Raw genomic sequence first — 19,749 nt, 5'->3', positions numbered from 1 at the left:
CATGCTGAAAAACCCGAGAAAAACACACTGGCGCGCCCAAATTTACTGGACCGAAAGGTGACAGGAAAGCGCGCCAGCCCCCCCCTCCCCACAACAATTTCCCAAATGGCTGGCAACCAATGGGAACTAACACAACTGCCAGTGAACAACTAAGTCTAACCAAAAGAAAACCCAGGAAGGATCCCCAATCTCCTTATGCACACTCATCCGGTAAAAGGCCTCTGCCCCCAAGGATGATCAGTTTATGCCGTTTAATGAACACCCCATGAAGGGGGCAGCGGATCGAAAAACGGAGTCTCCCAAAAAACCCCTCCGCCTAAGGGGCAGCAATGGACCGCCAAAGAACCCATCTACCAACCTAAAAATAGGTGCCCTCAACATAAAAGGGGCTAATAGCCCCGCAACAAGGAATAAGTGGCCAACCATCCTACAGAAAATGAAACAAGAAAAATACGGCATCTTTTGCCTCTCTGAAACCCACATAGACCAGCCACAACAGGCCTACCTGGACAGCACATTCAGTGCCGAATGGCACATCTCACACTCTTACAACCCAGACCACACCTGCTCAGGCGGAGTTGCCATTGTAATAAATAAAAACATAATTGAGAAAGACCCATCCATATTGAGAAGCATAATCCCTGGCCATGCCCTCCTCACTGAAATAGAATGGCAAACTAACAAAACCATGAAAATCCTGACAATATACGCCCCTAACATTAACTCTAGCAACAACGCCCAATTCTGGGCAGACCTAAGCCAAAAACTAGATGGCACCCCAATTGACATTATGCTCGGTGACCTCAATATGGTAGAAGAGGCCTCTGACAGACTCCCCCCCACCCAGACCCCGAAGCGGCAGTAATGGCACTCCAAAACTTCACCACCCTAAAAGCCCTCTCAGATGGATGGAGAGCGACGCACCCAGCCCCAGAAAAGAACTTCACCTACGGTCACGCAACTGGAACATCCCTATCGCGAATAGACAGAATATACACCTCTGACGCGATAAGAAACCAAGCACTCACCTGGGAAATCCTAAACCCCGACCTTGTGACAGCCGACCACCAGCTGGTCTCAGTTGAGCTACACGACGACCAAGCCCCAAAAATTGGCAGAGGTCGATGGGCCATTCCCCCGTACCTCACCAATGACACAATCTTCCTACAAGAGGTCGAAACAATTGGCAACGAAGCCCTCGAGGAGATAGCAAGGCACAACAATGCCCAAATCACCTTCCAAGAATTTATAACGGCAGTGAGACTCCTAGCCAAAAAAATGTCTAAAATAAAATCTGGGAAACTCAACTCAGAAGTAAGACGCCTCACACAGAGACGTGACAAAGCGATGAAAAGACTGAATACCGCAGACATAACCCTAGCTGAGATTACACAGATCCAAATACAAAACCTAACTAAAAGGATAAACGAAATTGAGAGAACTAAACAAGCAAAGGCAAAAGGCCGCTCTGGAGCCAACAAAAAGCTACTGAGTGAAACCACCAATAAATACTGGTGCAGCTGGGGAAAAGAAAACAAACCCCGCAACACCATCCCTGAACTAAGAGTTCCAGGATCCAACCCCCCAACCTATACCTCCATAACTGAAGAAATGTCCGCTATCGCGGCCAAACACTATGATGCCGTCCAACACAGAGACCTTACATCCACCCCTGAGGAGCGGGATTCCCACCTAACAATCATGCTTAATAAAATCCACAACCGAGTCCCACCTGAAACCTCTGAAAAACTTGCCTCCCCCCTGAACCAGGACGACATCGCCAAAGCCCTGAGCCAATCACCCAATGGGAAAGCCCCGGGCCTCAACGGCATCCCAACAGAACTATATAAGAAACTAGACATAAGATGGAGAAAAGAGAACAGCACGGGCCTACACATCGTCGGCCTCCTAACTCTCCTGGCAAATGACATAGAAAAAAATGGGACCACCTGCGCCCAAATATCCGAAGGCTGGCTCTGCCCCCTATACAAAAAAAAAGACAAACAGGAAATTGAAAACTACAGACCGGTAACAGTTCTCAATGCGGAATACAAGGTCATAACAACAGCCTTAATGAATAAACTCTCCCCCATAGCCCCTCATCTAGTCCATAAATGCCAAGCAGCCTTTATCAAAGGCTGTAGCATTTTCGACCAAATTGACCTTGTAAACCGTATGACAGACCTATGCGAGCTCATAGGTCAGGACGGTGCAATCATCACCCTAGATCAGGAAAAAGCCTACGACCGCATCCGACATGACTACCTCTGGAAAGTCATGGAGAAAATGGGCATACCCCACCCCTACATATTAACTGTAAAAAGCTTATATGCGGCCACCAAAACTAAAGTTATCCTAAACAGCGTAATAAGCAACGACTTCTCGATATTCAGAGGAGTCCGCCAAGGCGACCCCCTATCATGCCTACTATTCAACATTGCCATAGAACCTCTCTCCATCGCCCTAAGAGACTCTACTGCCCTCCGCAGCCTCGAAATCAAAACCCCTTCCCTCTCCCAAAGAACAATCCTATCCTTATTTGCCGATGACACAGCCGTCTTCCTCTCCAAAGACAATGACCTAACCGACCTCTTCTCAGTCCTAGACAGCTGGTGTACTGCATCTGGGGCGAAATTCAACCGTGAGAAAACTGTCGTCCTCCCAGTGGGAACACTGGAACACAGAGAAAGAACTTACAATGAAAGATGTATAAATCCCCGCTCGAATAATAAACTTGAGGACTCAATCACAATCCTGAAAGACGGTCAAACTATGAGATACCTAGGGGCCCAATGTGGCAATAAACCAAACCACAAGGACCCCTGGCCCACCATCATGACTAACATTGAAAAATCACTCACCCAATGGAACAAAACCTACCCATCCATTGAAGGCTGCCGGCTGATTGTCCAGATGACTATCGGCGGAATGATGCAATTCCACACCTGCGCCCAAGGCATGCCCAAAGAATATGAGCGCCGACTTGACAGGAGAATCTGCGAGTTCATATGGAACTCTGATAGCCCCCCCCAATCAGCATGAACCAACTCAACCATCCAAGAAACCAAGGCAGGAAAAATGTGCTAAACATACAAGACAGAAATGAGGCGATCCGCCTCACCAAACTCCAGCGGATCCTCGATAGATCCCCTAAAAGACCCCCAGCCTCCAACGCCGCCGAAGCCATACTAATGGCCACCCTCCCCAAAAAACTACAACCTAATGACCCCCGACCGCCCCTACATCCTCGATGTATTCACACAAAAGCCCTTCCTCAAAACACACTTTCACCATAGAAAGATCCCGGCCGAACTACATGACACCTTGAACACAGGCGCCAAGTATAACCTGAGAATTGACCACCCCGCTATCGACCTGGAAACCAAACTTAACCACCCAGCCTGGGCCCACCCCGGCCTGGAAGAGGATATAACTATCAGCGACCGCTCAAAGACGGCATCCTGTCTAAGAACAACTCACAACTGCCTCAGAGTCGGCGACCTCCTAATCCAAACAGACGCCCAAGAGGACCCAACCCATAACCCCACTAAGAACCGATGTCGTTGCCGACCCTGCACAACCTACAGACAAAATGGCTGCAAAAACCCGGAAGCTTGTTACCAAACTGCAATAAAGATAACCACGAACCTCATGCCCCATTACAACCCACATAGCGACACACATATCATCCCTCCGCTAACCAACATCTCTCAGGAATCCGCGAGACTACACGCCATCGGTGACCCAAAGGACATCAAAACCTTCAACCCAATACCACACCGCTGCCGTCCACTATACTACCACTTCAGGATCTTCGGGAGAAGCCCCCCCGACCCTCCAGATCCCCCGCCCTCCCATACTCCAACGCCCCGAGACATAGTCGCCTACACGGACGGGTCATGTACACAAAATGGAAACACCAATGCAAAAGCAGGGTACGGCGTCTGGTACAGCCCTGAAAACCCACTAAACACCAGCAAAAGAGTCCACCCTCTTCTCCCACAAACAAATAACGTGGCGGAAATGCTGGCGATCCACCATGCCTGTTACGGATACGGAGTCTCCAACGACCATATCCGTCACATGGTCAAAGACTTCTCCTCATTATCGTTCCTCCCCTCTTTCTCCCTTCCGTCCTCTATCCCGATACCCCATCCTCCTTATCCGTTCTACCCCTTTCCCCCCCTCGTGCAAAGCTTTCCCCAACTGGGGTTTTGGTGCTGGCCGAGGTTATTTGTGTTTCGCGGGATTTCCCGCGACCTTACCATTTGTAGATAGTCACGCGTCTTGTACGGAAACCGCTGAAGGCGGTTCCCGCTAACTAACAACTGCTCTACAACTGTCTCGTGTACCGTCTTCTGTAACAACCCTCCCTGTGACTCAACTGAACCTGTGTGACTGTACAACTCTCAATATGTCTTATAAGTCTGGTTATATCGAGTCCTCTAACGGCCCTCGCCGCGAGAACTCGAAGTCGAGAGTCGAAGACTCTCGACGTGTGTATCGTCCTATTGAACCTGTACCCTATGGGTCTTCATCACTCCGCTCTCCCCCCAGTACTCAACATACGACGTCCCATCACAATCATGGTGATTGTGAACACTATGAGGCCCACTTACCCGCGATGCCGGCACGTTCGCTACGCGAACGCCAAGTAGCCGCCCATCCACCGTCTGTTTCTTCCTTTGCCAGTCATCATATGTCCCCGCCAACGGTACGTTCCCCTTGGGAACGCCAAGTCACCGAAGGCCCTAATAGTCAGCCCTCATTGCACGCCTACGATATCAACCCGCTACCGGTACGTTCGCACTGCGAACGCCAAGTACCCGATGGCCACTACGCGAAGCTCTCACCCATCTCACCAGTCGCGACCTCGCACACAGTACGCTCCATTGAGGAGCGCCAAGTATCCGTGGCTGACCCATCTGTCCTGATATCTCCGACTATCAATCATCAATCCCTTAATAGCTCACTACATCACCCATCGCGATCGATGGGAATTCGATCGTCCACTCCCAGGTCAGACTGGGATCACTCATCGATTACACTTCCAGTTATGGTACAAACTAGACATGACTCTCGTCTTCCCACTATAAGAACGGATCGAGGAATGGGGAATTTCCCCCATCCCCGTAACAATGCCGCCACATATACCGCAATCAACTCGAACCTCCACATCAAGTCCGACTCGGAATGGTGCATCAATACACTCTGCCAGAACCTGAACACCCTTGAAGACCTAGACTATATACATGCCAAACACCATTATGTCACCGAACTGATGGCAAGCGCACTGAGAAGCAGAACTCACCCAACCTCCTTCGAATGGCTCAAAGGCCACATGGGCATCCAAGGCAACGAAGAAGCAGACTCCCTGGCCGCACAAGGCACCCAAGAAGCCCCGGACCCAGGCCCACCCATGAACCCCCTGCCACCTCATGTACCCAGCGGTGCCCGCCTATCCTCACTGACACAATCCACTGCAACAAAACTAATATGTAGAGCGAGATTAGCAAAAAACATCGAACACAGTGACAGAGCGGCTGGAAACATTACCCACATACAATCAGCCCTCGAGAGCATAGGGAACAGCACCCCCATGCAAGACAGGATTTGGAAAGATCTAAGCAGTAACTGAAGGGACACATCCCCGGAAATCAGGAATTTCCTATGGAAACTCACCCACAAGTGCCTCAAGATAGGCAACTACTGGACGAGAATCCCAAAATACGAGCACCGCGGCGAGTGCGAGCACTGCCAACAAACGGAAACAATAGATCACATACTTTTTGAATGCCCACAGAACCACGGCGAAAGACTCTGGGATATTGCCAAAGCGATATGCGATCACAGGAAGATTGCTTGGCCAACCAACCTCAACGTCTCACATGTGATGGCTGCCCCAATCGCCAGAATAAACACCATGATCGGATGATCAAAGAATGGCGAGACCAGGCTATTCAGAATAGTAGTACTAGAGTGTGCGTGGCAAGTGTGGAAAGCCAGATGCCATAGAGTAATGAACCCTGATCGACCACTCACCACACTAAGAGAGGTTACCAATGCCTTCAAGCTGGCCTCAATGAAAAGCTCCAACAAGACATCGCATCAACGTGCCATAAGAGATTCGGCCGCAAAGCGCTACCAGCGAAACTCGTGCTACACACCTGGAGTGGCAACCTACAAGAAGAAGAGCGGTTCCCGGACAACTGGCTTCACAGCAGTGGGGTTTTAGTGGGTATACTGGACCCCCTGTGATGGGGCCAGGAGTCCCACACACATGCATAATGCATTTCCCCATAAGTGGCAGACCGGACCAAACCGATCATTAACCTAATGGGAACATCCACTTCCCAATACAAGCCCCAAATACAGTAATGTATTGCAAAAGCTACTGGGGCTCCACTAAAAAAAAAAAAAGAAAAGAAAGCTCCTGGGAGGGTCCAGGAGCAGCTGGGAGTGTGAGACCAAGAAGAATCAGGAGAAATCAGAACAGCAGAAAATAACAATGCTACAAGGCTTCCCCTCACTTTCCTATTCAATTTTCAGACTTTCCCATCAATTCAGTTCTCATTATTTCTTGGGTCTCTGAAAGTATTTTCCATTTTTCTCCATCATTTCTTCCTCAATTTCGCAAATAATTATATGTCCTGAAAGCACTTTAAAGGCACTATAGTTCCTGAATTTTTTTTTTGATTTTTTCCCTAACTTTTTTTTCAACTTTTTAGAGACCAAAATTTTCCTCCCACTGCTCCTGGCACATTGCATACTCCTCACCACTCCCAGCTGCTGCTCCTGAACCCCCTCCCAGGAGAACACTATTGGCTCCAGGAGTGCCCAATCTGCTGTTTTGTCTCCCACATGCTCCAGCCACTCTTGATGCTCCAGAGCATAATGGAATTACTACAGGTTATGAGCCCAGCCCATTGAAGGGCTGTTTCGAAATTTTCACTTTTGGGCTGAAAACTTCATCTTGTCATCAAACTTCTATCAATTCTCAGCTCTCTAGTGCTCTAGCCAACTCTTAACAGCCCCTGTCAACTTGAATCTGCCATAGCGCCCTGGGTTTTGCTTTGTTCGATGCCTAAGTCTGCCACATCATTACTCGCGCGTTGAACTCTAACGCCTCAAAATCTCGCATCAATCGGATCTTTCGTTCCTCTGATACAGACCATTCTTTCTCTGGTCTTGATACTGCTCTAGCTCGTCAACGCTTGAACAAATCGCTGTCGTTCTTTGCCACATCATTCTTCGTTCATCGAACTTTAAGCGCCCAGAGTTTCGTATCGATCGCATCATTAGTTCCACCAACACAGACAATTCTTTCTCTGGTCTTACTACTTCTGTAGCTCATCAGTGCTTGCACAAATCATGTCGAAATTTATACCACATTTAGCGCAAACAATGACCTTTCGTCTATCACGTTTTCGAACCGATCAAATTACCCATCCTTTCGAAAATCGTCTTTCAATATTATTGTGACTTTTAAAACGCTTACAGCACCTCAATGGGTCCACAGATTGCTCTAAAATCGATATATATCGTACTTTGCTTGACAATCTATCATCGTTCCCGGTTTCGCGACAATCACACCATTTCCCCACCTGCTACAGTAAAAGCTTGTTTTCAACAAAGATTTGCTCTAGTTATCTCATTTCTTGATCAATCGTTTCGAAATTGTTGCAAAAGCTAGATTGATTGACAATGCCTCGTCGCTTTAAGTTTCACACCAATCGCTCAACTTGTTCAAATTCTATGAACACTTCTTCCACCCCCTCTCCTGTGTTGTCTCTACACACTGCTCTCTCTGCTCCCCCTGTCCCCATGCCAGATTCCTGGATTGCAGACACTGGTGCCACCTCACATATGACTCCACATCGTGAGTGGTTCAATCAGTATTCACCCTGCCACACCCCAGTCAGGCTTGCAGACAACAACATCATCTATGCTGCTGGGGTTGGTACTATTGTCTTCACTCCCATCATAAATGGCATCCCCTCACATCCAATTGAGTTCTCAAATGTCCTCCATGTTCCCTTACTCCAGAACAACCTCCTCTCAGTCCTCCATCTGACCAAGAAGCACAACTTTGAGGTCCTCATCAAACAGTCAACTATGACCTTCAGGCAGAATGTGTCATGGCTGTGCATTCCAGCCCAGTAGCCGCCTGTCCTGATGCCACCCAAGCCCATTCCCACTATGCGAGCGTGAGCATGAACCCCAACCCTCATCCCTATTCTCCTTGAGGACTTCCCGCTCACTCCCCGCTTGCCCATGGTTCCCCAATGCTAGACCGACTCCCCCGCTGCCACACCAACCTCCCCACCCTGAGTCCGCCTCCAGCACCGCGCCAAGCACGACTCCTCTACCCTGCCCACTTGGCCCCTACAGGGCTGCTACCATTCCCATGCCCGACTCTGGCCCAACTCCGAGTCCAGTGCCGCTATGATACCATCGCTGCTATCGTGGCCCTACACTCCTTCCTTTATTTATCTGTTATTGTTTGTTTTGACCCTTGGTCATTGCTGGCCACTGTGCAGCCAACCCCGCTCCTTATTCATGTTTGCTTCCGGACCCTTCGGCCTTCGGCCCGGGTCCGCTCCCATTCATTCTTTCCTCCTATATATATCCTGTATACTACATTATAGTACTTTAGCTCTAATATCGATTTGACCACAACCCCTCAAGTCCTGACCCCAACAAGGCAACCCCAGTAAGTCTGAAATGAGGGCCAAGAGACAGCTAGGGGGCACAGTGCTCCTTTAGAGTCACTGAGGCCAAATGCCCTACCCTGAGGCCTTGTTTGCAGCATCACGGCCATTGTGGCCTATAGCGGCCTGCAATGGTGACCTTCGGTGCCGACCCCGGACCAGTGTCTAACAGAATGGTCAACTCCTGTTTAAGGCAGCAGTGTCTGATGGCAACACTGGACTTCTTATTGGATCTACAACTGTGCAGTCTGCTCTGAGAGCCTCCTCTCTTTCTCCTGAACTTTGGCATCAACGTTGTAGGGGTGGTGGTCACAGACACCCCAGAACAGGCGATATATCAGGTCTCACATGCAGGATAAAATGTTAGAAAATCCTACAGTGGAAATTTGGCTAGGAATCAGGTGATGAGGTTATAGTACTGATGGAAGAGGATGTTGAGGCGATTCCGACGCACATTACACGAGGAGAATCAGTGAGATATTGACAGAGATATGCAGATTTCAGTTGTGTATTGCGATGCATGTCACATGTTCATTGTGCACATGTGGGAAATGGGGTGCACAGATGGTCCCTGGCATCCCTCAGGCTTCATAAAAATGGGGATAAATATCCATTGTTCATGATATGACTGGTCGGGAGGATGTGCCAATTTTGGGACCATGGGGACATGTGGTTGGAAAGTTAGGAAAATGTGCCGGATATTCCCCAACTCAATGCCATCTCACTCAATTCTCCTTCAAATTGGATGCGGTTTGTTGCATTGGATAGCTGTAGTTCAGGCGAGTTGGTTGACATGAAGGGAGCGCAGTTGTGTCAAGTGGTTTGGGCTGGAGATGCAGGTTGGGTTTTCTGCAGCCACTTTCTATTGTTTTATAATTTGTTGCTTGTGATATTGTGTTTCCTATTCTATTTACTCTTGCAACGTGACCAGATGAGTCATATGGAACATGCTGGAAGCTCACAGACGTGTTTTCAGGGTTGTTTGAATATTAGCTATTTGTAACAGAGATTTCCCCTCCACTACATTTAGAGCTGGTCACGAAGTGAAGTGTGCTGGAGGCGTGGTCAAGTGCAGTAGTCTTGAGGGAGGCAAGGAAGCCTCACAGTGTCCTCAGGGAGATCCACACCGAGTTATAGGACGCCAAGTCCCAGTTGAGTTTTGAGTTTGGTCTTGATTCTGTCCAAGGAAGCCGCTTGTTGGCCCCCCCTTTTTTGTTTCTCATCCTGCTGGGTGGGAGTAGGTGTGGTGCAAAGTAGTTGAGGTGGTGGTGATCGTAGTGGTAGGTTGGTGCGCTGCTGTGCCATGCATCCATTCCCTATCCGGTCCCCGACCCCCCTTGTGCTCCACTACCCCACTTGCAACGTCTCTGCCACATTGGGAGAACTAGGCTGAAGGAACTATTTTCTGGATCTTATGTGAAGGACTTGGACATTGGAACCCCTCTCTCTACCTCTCCTCTCCCTGACATCTGTGAGCATTGCCTAGCTGGCAAACAACATCGCCTTCCTTTCCCTGATGCTGCCTCAAATCGGAGATCCAAACCTCTTGAACTTCATCAGCAAACCTGGCATGGACCTCTCAGACCTCTCAGAGCTCTGAGAGCTCTGTGAGCAAATTGAGTCTTTTGCTGTGCACCCTCTACACATAGAGTCAAGAAAATGAAATATATGTTGTGGTTATTTCTCTTCATTTTCTATTCAATCTATGCTCTACTTAGTGTCATGTGACTTCCAAGTCACTCTTTACTGTTCTTACTTCTGTAATAACATTAAAGTCGACTCAGACTGTGCTATCTGCTGAGTTTTTTTGGAAATGCATGTAAAATAGCCATCATCATTACTCGAAAAGCTCTATGAGCTCTATGAGCTCAGTGGGCTCATAGAGCTCATAGAGCTTTGTGTTTTTTTTTTACTAATGAATGGTTTCCATGTCTCCATGGAATCTGCTGAGTTATCTTGGCACCAGTAGTGCAATGGTAATATGGATATATGTTTCTGTAAATGTGTGGAAAATAGCCATCCTCATCACTCCAAAGGCTCCAAAGGCTCTATGAGCTCTATGATCTCAGCAGGCTCATAGACCTCATAGACCTTTTGTGTTTACTGATGTATCCATGGAATATGCTGAGACACAGCACTTTGTTTATTGCTATCTGTGAAATTTGAGGAAAACTCCAAAATTCAAAACTTTGCACTTTATCTTTCATCTCATTTCTTGCTCAAAACTCATCCAATTTTGATGATTCTATCTATGTGCATTGGAAAGCACTTAAGTGTGGCAATGTAACCATGCATGTTATGTAGGGTATAAATCAGTTTTGAAAAGTGTCCCAAAAAGAGTAAATTTAAAATACAGCCCAATAAAGCAAACAGAAAGCTGATATATCCTTCAGATATCATCCATACATCCATACCAAGCCTTTTGAATTGTCAAAATTGGGTGAGTTTTGGGTGAGAAAGGAGATGAAATATATAGTGTAAATTTTTGGATTTTGGAGTTTGCCTTGAAATTTTTGTTGTAGTTTATTTACCTCTTGTTTCCTTTGTTTCTCTTCTATTCTTCTCTATATATAGTCACATGACTGCAGAGTCGAACTTTAACTGTTACTACTTGTGTATTAACACTACAGTTTGACTCAGGAGTGCCTATAAGCTGAGCTGCTATAGGTTATGAGCCCAGTGGCTTGAAAATCTTCAAAATCGATGATTTTTTCAGTTTTCTGCACCCACTCTTTGAGTCTGTGGCTAAAACTCGTATCTGTGCCTCCTCCTCTTTGACAATCGCCTCGAAATACACCGACGTCATACTACGCTTGACTTCCTCTGTGTGTTCTTGATTTCGCGCCAATTCTCTTACTTTTGGGGCCACAACATCAAATTTTGGGCCACAACACAAAAAAAACTCTGATTCTGCCCTTTCCTTTGCGACAATCGCTGCACAACGAATACACCTTGTACATTGCTTAACGTACTACCAAGTGCTCAAGTCTCGCGCCAATTGCTGCAGTTTTAGGGCCACAAACTCAGTTTTTCGATTTTTTTGGGGCCACAGCGCTAAAAGTCACTTCTGTACCCCCAATACTTCACCAATCACTTTGAAACCAACGGACCTTAGTCTACGCCTTACCTAACACTCTCCGTTCAGTTTTCGCGTCGATTGCTCGTTTCCCAGAGCCATAACTTCGAATTTGGCACCTTTGACAAAACCACTGCTCTGCCACTTCATATAATCATCGGATTCGTCCCAAACTTTCACAACATGCTCTGTCCCCATCTTCTGATCACCATGGTCACTTTGGCGACAATCACTGTATTTTCCTGGCCACTCCAGCAAGTTTTTCGCTTTTGGGCCACCATGTGGACCAGAATATCCGATTTTTTATCTGGAACTGTCCCCCCTATTCCCATTGCCTATGCCACTGGTGAATTGATAGAATTCGCTGGTAATGCTAGTGCAAGTGCTCTATCCACTCCTGCCAACTCAGGCCCTGATTTCTGGATTGCAGACACTGGTGCAACGGCTCATATGACACCAAATCGCCACTGGTTCTCTGAGTATAAGCCTTGCAAGATCCCAGTTCGTCTTGCTGACAATAATCTGGTCTATGCTGCTGGTGTTGGCTCAATTGTGTTCAATCCTGTTAAAAATGGACGACCCCTGTGACCCATCGAGTTCTCCAATGTTCTCCATGTCCCTCTCCTTGCCAACAACCTCCTCTCTGTCCTCACACTCACTCGAAAGAAGAATTTCGAAGTCCTTGTCAGGAAATCAACCATGGACTTTACTCTAAACAATCAAGTACTGTTCCAAGCTTCAGTTTCTGATGAGAATATAGCTTGTCTGGATGGATCAACAGTTGTTCAAGCTTCAGCTCTCAAAATGTCAACTTCTCTGTCCCCTGAACTCTGGCATAGACGTTTTTGCCACATTGGACAGGAACGATTCAAGCAGCTGGTTTCTGGCAAATTTGTGAGGGACCTCCTAATCCATAATTCACCTTCCTCCCCTCCCTTCCCTGACTTCTGTGAACCCTGCCTGGCTGGCAAGCAACATCGCTTTCCATTTCCACCTGCTGCCTCTAATAGGAGAACTCAACCTTTGGCACTTGTGCACTCAGACCTCCATGGGCCAGTCTCAGTCCCAACTCCCCAAGGGCACAGGTACTGGATAAGCTTTGTTGATGACTATTCTCGCTATAGAAATGTCTACTTGCTGCACAAGAAGTCAGATGCCTTTCTTGCCTTCAAGGAATTCAAGGCCTTTGCTGAGAAGCAGACTGGATTCCTACTCAAGGCTCTCAGAGATGATAAAGGTGGAGAGTACATGGGTAGGGAGATGGACAACTTTCTTAAGACCCATGGGATTGCTAGGGAACATACAACCACTGCCACACCCCAACAGAATGGAGTTGCTGAGAGGTCAAATCGGATTTTTGATGAGGGAATTAGTTCTATGCTGAATGAGGCCCATCTCCCTGGTTCTTTCTGGGGCAATGCATTGGGGTCCTTTATTCATGTTCTCAATCGTTCTCCTTCCTCTGCTGTCAAGGGGGTCACACCATATGAGGCCTGGTGTAATCGCAAGCCCTCAGTCTCGCATTTTCGTGTTTTTGGCTGCCAGGCTTATGTGCATGTGCAAAAGAATAAACACCACAGCTTTGAATCAAAAACACGAAGGTGCATCTTCATTGGTTACCCCCCAGACTTCAAAGGCTGGAAACTTTATGATCCATCCACTCAGCAAACTCTAATTTCAAGGGATGTGATCTTCGATGAACAGACTATGCCTGGTACGAAATCCAGCCACTCTGATCTCCCATATCACCCTCTATCTTCAAATCAAGTGCCAGAGTCAGGGGGAGACAAGCCAAGTAATAATCGCTTCACTCCCTTCCTTGATGAAATTGATACTTTGACTTCTGCCACTGATTCTAATCCACCTCCAAATTGTCCTCCTTCTCCCTCTCCCTCTCCTTCTCCTTCTCCTTCTCCTTCTCCCACTCCCTTCCCTTCTCCCACTCCTAATCCTCCCTTTTCTGGTGCTTCTCCTTCGCCTGGCCCTTCCACTCTTCACAGGACAACTCGTTCCACTGCTGGCAAGCCACCTGGTGAGTGGTGGAAGGTTAAGCCAACTCCTTCACCCCCTGTCAGCAAATGGGAAGCCAGAGAGCCCACTCCTGATGTTGAGTCACAATCAGACTCTGATAAACTCGATGAGGAATCAGAGGATGAACTTGCAATGGCAGCTGGCTTTACCAAGTGGCAGTCCAAGGTCTTGTCGATGGAGCAAATGGTTGAATTTGCCTTTGCAACTTCACCTGCTGAACCAAGGTCTATGAAGGAGGCTCAGAATCGTGATGATTGGGACTTGTGGTATGAGGCTGCCCTCAAGGAGTACACCCAGATGCTTGCACACAACACCTGGGAGTTGGTACCTCTTCCAAAAGGGAGAAAACCAGTTGGTTCTAAGTGGGTATTCAAGATTAAGGAGAATGCAGATGGTTCTATCGAAAGGTATAAGGCCAGGATCGTTGCTCAAGGATTTTCCCAGAAACCTCACCTTGATTACACTGAAACCTTTGCCCCTGTCACCAAATCCGCTTCACTTCATACCATTCTCGCCATTTCTGCCATTGAAGACCTGGAACTCCACCACATGGATGTATCCTCAGCATTTCTCAATGGCGACCTCCAAGAAGACATCTACATGGTGCAACCTGAAGGGTTTGTTGAACCTGGAAAGAAACACTTGGTCTGCCATCTGAAGAAGTCGCTTTATGGTCTGAAACAAAGTCCTAGGCAATGGTACCAGAAGCTACATGGGACCTTCTCGGATTTGGGCTTTAAAAGGTGTCCCAGTGATAACTCCATCTGGGTTTGGGCTAAGGATAAGGTCAAGGTCATTATTCCTGTCTATGTTGATGATCTCACACTTGCATGCAATGATCTGACTGCTCTCAATGAGCTCAAGTCAAAATTGCAGTCCAAGTTTGAAATGCGAGATCTGGGGGAGCTAAAGTACATCCTAGGGCTTGAAATTCGTCGAAATCGCTCACATCACAAGCTCTGGCTCTCCCAACATAAACATACCCTTGACATCCTTCAACGTTTCCACCATGAACACTCCAGGCCAGTTTCTACCCCCCTTGATCCTTCCATCCCCCTTTCCAAAGTCGATTCTATGTCCCAGGAGAAGGAGTTCATGTCTGGTGTTCCATACTTGAGTGCTGTTGGGAGCCTCATGTATTTGGCTATTGGGACCAGGCCTGACATTGCATATGCAGTTGGGCTTCTAAGTCGCTTTAATTCCTGCCCAGCCAAGGTTCACTGGAAGGCCATTCAGAGGGTATTCCAATATCTTAAAGGTACTTCAGATTTCTGCCTTGAATTTGGTTCCTCAAGTGTAGGGGGAGTCAATCTCTCAGTCTTCTCTGACTCTGACTATGCTGGTGACACTGAGAAGGCTAGATCTACCTCTGGCTATGCCTCCTTCATTGGGGCTTCTTGTGTCAACTGGTCAAGTCGTCGCCAAGATGTAGTGGCTAAGTCCACCACTGAGGCAGAGTTAATTGCAGCCAATTCTGGTGCATCTGATGGGACTTGGCTAACCCACCTACTGGAAGAACTTGGATTCCCTCAGGCCTCATCATTCCCCCTTCAAATGGACAACCAATCGTCTATTAAGGTGGCAAAGAATCCAGAACACCATGGAAAGATGAAGCACCTTGACACCAAGTATTATTGGATTAGGGATCAGGTAGATTTGGGGAAGTTGAGGATAGAATGGGTGCCATCAAGTGATAATAGTGCTGATATTCTGACAAAGGCTCTTTCAAAAGACCTTCATCAACAACAATGTTCTTTACTGGGACTTAAAAGACAGGAGCTAGATTGAGGGGGAGTGTTGTAGTCTATCTACCTCTTGTTTCCTTTGTTTCTCTTCTATTCTTCTCTATATATAGTCACATGACTGCAGAGTCAAACTTTAACTGTTACTACTTGTGTATTAACACTACAGTTCAACTCAGGAGTGCCTATAAGCTGAGCTGCTATAATTTTCAGATAGCAAACATTTTATGATAGAAAGGTGATTTCAATTTTTTAAAATTATTTCTAAATGTCCTGAAATTTCTCTCCCTAACATTCCCCAAGATTTCTGAATTTTCCCTAATTTTCCCTGATTTTTTAGAAAATTTCCTTTTCTCAATTTTTTTTGAAAGTCCCCCATTTCTCCCTGAATTTTCTGAATTTTCCTTAATTTTCCCTGACTTTTCCTTAATTTTCCCTGACTTTTTTTCAAGTTTTTAGAAACCCCCCAGTTCCCCCTCATTTTCCTCCCATTTCCCCCTTCATCCCCCCCCTCAATTCCCCCCCCCCCCCAATTCCCTCTGCAATTCTCCTCCCATCCCCCCCTTCAATTTTCCCCTCATTCCCCCCCCCCTAATTCCTCCTTAATTTTCTCCTCATTTCCCCCTCATTGCCCCCTCCAAATGTCACCCCATTCCCCCCCTCCATTTTCCCCTCATTTTCCCCATTTCCCCCCTTTAATTTCCCCTCATTCCCCTCCCAATTCCCCCCTCATTTTCTCCCTCATCCCCCCCCAATTCCCCCCATTCCCCCCCTCAATTTTCCCCTCATTTTCCCCCCCTTTCCCCCTCATTTTCCCCCTCATTCTCCCCCCCATTTCCCCCCATTTTCCCCTAAGTAATTTCGGATTAACCCTATTTATAACCCTAAATTCAGTGTATATATCAATTGGGTTGTGTAGGAACTTGACTGTGGCCAGTCACATGATACTGTAGTCAAGCTTTTTATTTTTTTGAATTTTTGTGAATTAAACATGGGCTCAGGGTGCTCATAGAGCTAATAGTCCACTGTGGGCAAATATATCTCTATGAGCTCTCAGAGAGGGGGACCTGCAATTTTCAAAGTTCATAGCTCTGTGAGCTCTGTGAGCTCTCATACCTCCTGGTTGGGTTTGCTGATGTTGTACACTCAGACCTTTGTGGTCCTATTGTTGTAGTTTGAGTTGTCTCTTTTCATTTCAATCTTCACTCTATATACAGTCATGTGACTTTGGAGTCGACTTTATCCTTTCTACTTATTGTATCAAGGCTAAAGTCTACTCCAGACTGCCCCAGGGCTGCTCACCTGAGTTACTACACCTATCTCAGTTCAAACTCCCCAGCAGCACAGGTACTGGATCAGTTTTGTGGATGACTACTCTTGCTACAGAGTCATCTATTTGCTCCAGAACAAGTCACAGGCCTTTGCTGCTTTCAAGGAGTTCAAGGCTCTTGCAGAAAATCAAACTGGTTTTCAGGTCAAGGCACTTAGGGATGACAAAGGGGGGAATATATGAGTAGGGAGATGGACCAATTCTTGAAGGAACATGGGATTATGAGGGAACATACCACCAGAGGGACCCCACAGCAAAATGGAGTGGCAGAAAGGACTAATCGAATATTGGGTGAAGGTATTACTTCTATTCTGCACCCATCCCTGACACAGGTTCACACTCCAGTACAAAAAAGTGTAACAGACAGTTAAAGTTTGCTACTGTATAAACAAGCAATAACACCCAACATCAATTATCAGACATCTCACCAACATAAGGTATCATGATGCAAAGGTAGCAAGTCAACCACTGCTATCTCACAACAAAGGAGAGTAGTTGGGAGCCTGGCATCAAAATTAGGTCACCTTTGCTGCATCATTGGTGGGGATGCCTTGTACCACAACACATTGCCCCAGTTTTATCCTCTCTTGCTTCCTCTGCAATGGCTGGGCCAGTGGCAGTTTCATGCCCCTTGCCTTCAAGCCCATCTTCAGATACCTCAAGACTTTTCCAATTCCCTGGTGTTTATATAAGGCAAGTTTGAATTTACATGCCAGTACTGACAGCCTAGACAAACAAGGGGTACCAAAACCATCCTGCACCACAGTTAATGCAAGCAAACCTTTTCAATCAATAATAGCGTTGCACTCCGACATAATCGGTGGGCAAGAACTGCTTGTAAAGACAACATCTGAATCATCAAGCACGAAGCATCGGAGTGGATAACCGACGTCAACATTGTATGTCTGTCCGTCCAGTGCCTTGCCGGCTACTAAAGCATCATCACTGCTGACGAATCGAATCAACGCGGCATAATGGCGAGAGGCGGGCAAGGTTCCGTTACAGGCATTTACCGCCGCGAGCCCCGTACCGAGCAGCTTTACGTTGCGAATGGATCCATATGGAAGAACTAGTGGTACGATATCGGAGGATGATTTGAAGATGCGTTGGTGCAAATTGAAAATGAGCAAAAACTCGGGCTGAGACGGGGTATTGTCCATGCTGTCTGAAGCTAGCGAAAGAGATTTGGTTGACACAGGAGCAGCAAGCAGTTCGTTGTCAGAGGTAGTGGTCCTTTGAATTTCATACAGCACGGAGCGAGGAGTACCGAGGATACGGGTAAACGATGCACGATCAGTGCCATCCAAAAATCCTGCCGAGAAAACAGTTGTTATGAGGGTTATGCGCGCATGAAACGAGGGGCACTGACCATTAGAGCGTTGCACGACGGCCCAAGAAATGTGCAGCTTATGGCCTCTTTTGCAGAGTCAGGTGTATGCTTCTGCCTCAATGATGCCGAACCACATACTGAATTACTTTCCCAGACAATCGTTTCATTGCATTCACAGCTTCATGATTAGCGGACATCACCACGAAACCTCGGCGACGGGAGAAGGCATCGAGCACAGCAAGAATAACGGCATGCAACACGCGCCCGTATGACTCGAATATGGATCTAAGCTGTTCTAGAGTAAAGTGTTGAGGGATGCCAAGGACGTAAAGATTCCTTCGTTCATCAAGTTGCTGGCGATTATTGAAGTCAACCGAACGATCAGGGCCAGGTTCAGGAATTTTCCTCTGACGCTCCCTACCAGACCGCCAAGTGGTGAGCTCGGGTTCCATTTGCTAGATGTTCACCTTACATCTATCGCAGTCAATGAACACGAGAACCAAGACGAATGGTTGACGTTCCCCAATTTTGCTTGTTTCAAACAGAAGTGTTCCTTTTGGGAGTCCGTGGGAAAGTTTAGGAGGCTGCCGATTGCGTCGAACTACCCAATGACCTCCCATCCCTTGGCTCGTTACGAAGCATTCTTGATACAAAACTCCCCCATAATAAACACAATAGAGTCGTCTCTGCGATCTCTAACATGGTTCCTCCCTGGTCGTTTTAAGGATGCGGATCTCGCTTCCGAGTCATGTATGTCATCGTATATCATCTCGGAAGATTTAGCCTTACCATTTGCCTGCAGTGACTACCGGTCTGAACTTACTGAGTCTATATCATGATGTTTTGCTCGCGCGCAGACTCAGCGGAGAGAAAGTGAAACCACTCATTCCTCCGAGTGAACATTCCAGATACACACGGGCGTGGGCAGACAAACAATCAACGTACAAATATGCCGCTCGAGCCTTGGAAATTATCAGGTTTACACAGCTATTATTTGAGATGGTGCTTCGACGACGTACTGCTAAGCAAAACACATGGAGAGGCATAGTGGTGTTGGAATTTATCAAGTGCGAAGTCAGCATCCCGCGGTTTCATGGATTCCGGTTCAATCGTTCCCTTCTCTTTTAGGGCATTTCTTCGTATTGTTATACTTCAGACAACTCGAGGCCTCTTCTCTTCCCAACACTTCCTGTGCGCGAACTCGACCCTTCCAACATCGGGGACATGCTTTCGACCTCCAGAGCCGAGCGCCAAGCTCTAGATCGTCCTCGCACGCCAGATCACATCAAGAATAACCGAGCAACATTCCCTCCCGTATCTTCATCCAAACCCAGTGCGTTATTTCCTCAAGGCGCAGGAAGTGCTACGAATCAACACGTCGATGATTTGCTGTTTGCCAAAGCTTTAACACCGGCTTCTGTTTCCCCCCAATCTCATTCGTTCCACCCCTCACCTCCCCTAAAGATTGGTGTTCCGAATTGCTCTTCGTTCTTCACCCCGTCATCTATGGTGCGATTACTCTGAATATT

The 19,749-nt window shown here is 47.2% G+C and overlaps 2 protein-coding genes across 2 annotated transcripts; one reads left to right on the top strand and one right to left on the bottom strand.

Moving 5' to 3' along the window:
• Positions 1 to 17,675: 17,675 nt before the first annotated feature.
• EI90DRAFT_3126337 (uncharacterized protein) lies at positions 17,676 to 18,672 on the bottom strand (the record flags this gene model as incomplete). The annotated part of the gene is made up of 3 exons (XM_039063908.1): positions 17,676 to 18,202; positions 18,260 to 18,306; positions 18,359 to 18,672. 3 exons carry the CDS (start codon positions 18,670 to 18,672, stop codon positions 17,676 to 17,678), a joined length of 888 nt encoding a protein of 295 aa, XP_038914044.1.
• Positions 18,673 to 18,828: 156 nt separating this feature from the next.
• On the top strand, positions 18,829 to 19,744 carry EI90DRAFT_3126336 (peroxisomal membrane protein-domain-containing protein; the record flags this gene model as incomplete). Its single annotated transcript, XM_039063907.1, has 3 exons — positions 18,829 to 18,970; positions 19,023 to 19,294; positions 19,349 to 19,744. 3 exons carry the CDS (start codon positions 18,829 to 18,831, stop codon positions 19,742 to 19,744), a joined length of 810 nt encoding a protein of 269 aa, XP_038914043.1.
• Between the last annotated feature and the right edge of the window lie 5 nt (positions 19,745 to 19,749).

This window comes from Cantharellus anzutake (genome assembly GCF_015039405.1).
Source record: "Cantharellus anzutake strain C23 chromosome Unknown EI90scaffold_37, whole genome shotgun sequence".
NCBI lineage: Eukaryota > Fungi > Basidiomycota > Agaricomycetes > Cantharellales > Hydnaceae > Cantharellus > Cantharellus anzutake.
The sequence above is the reverse complement of the archived record's forward strand: the minus strand, read 5'-3'. Positions and strand labels throughout refer to the sequence as shown.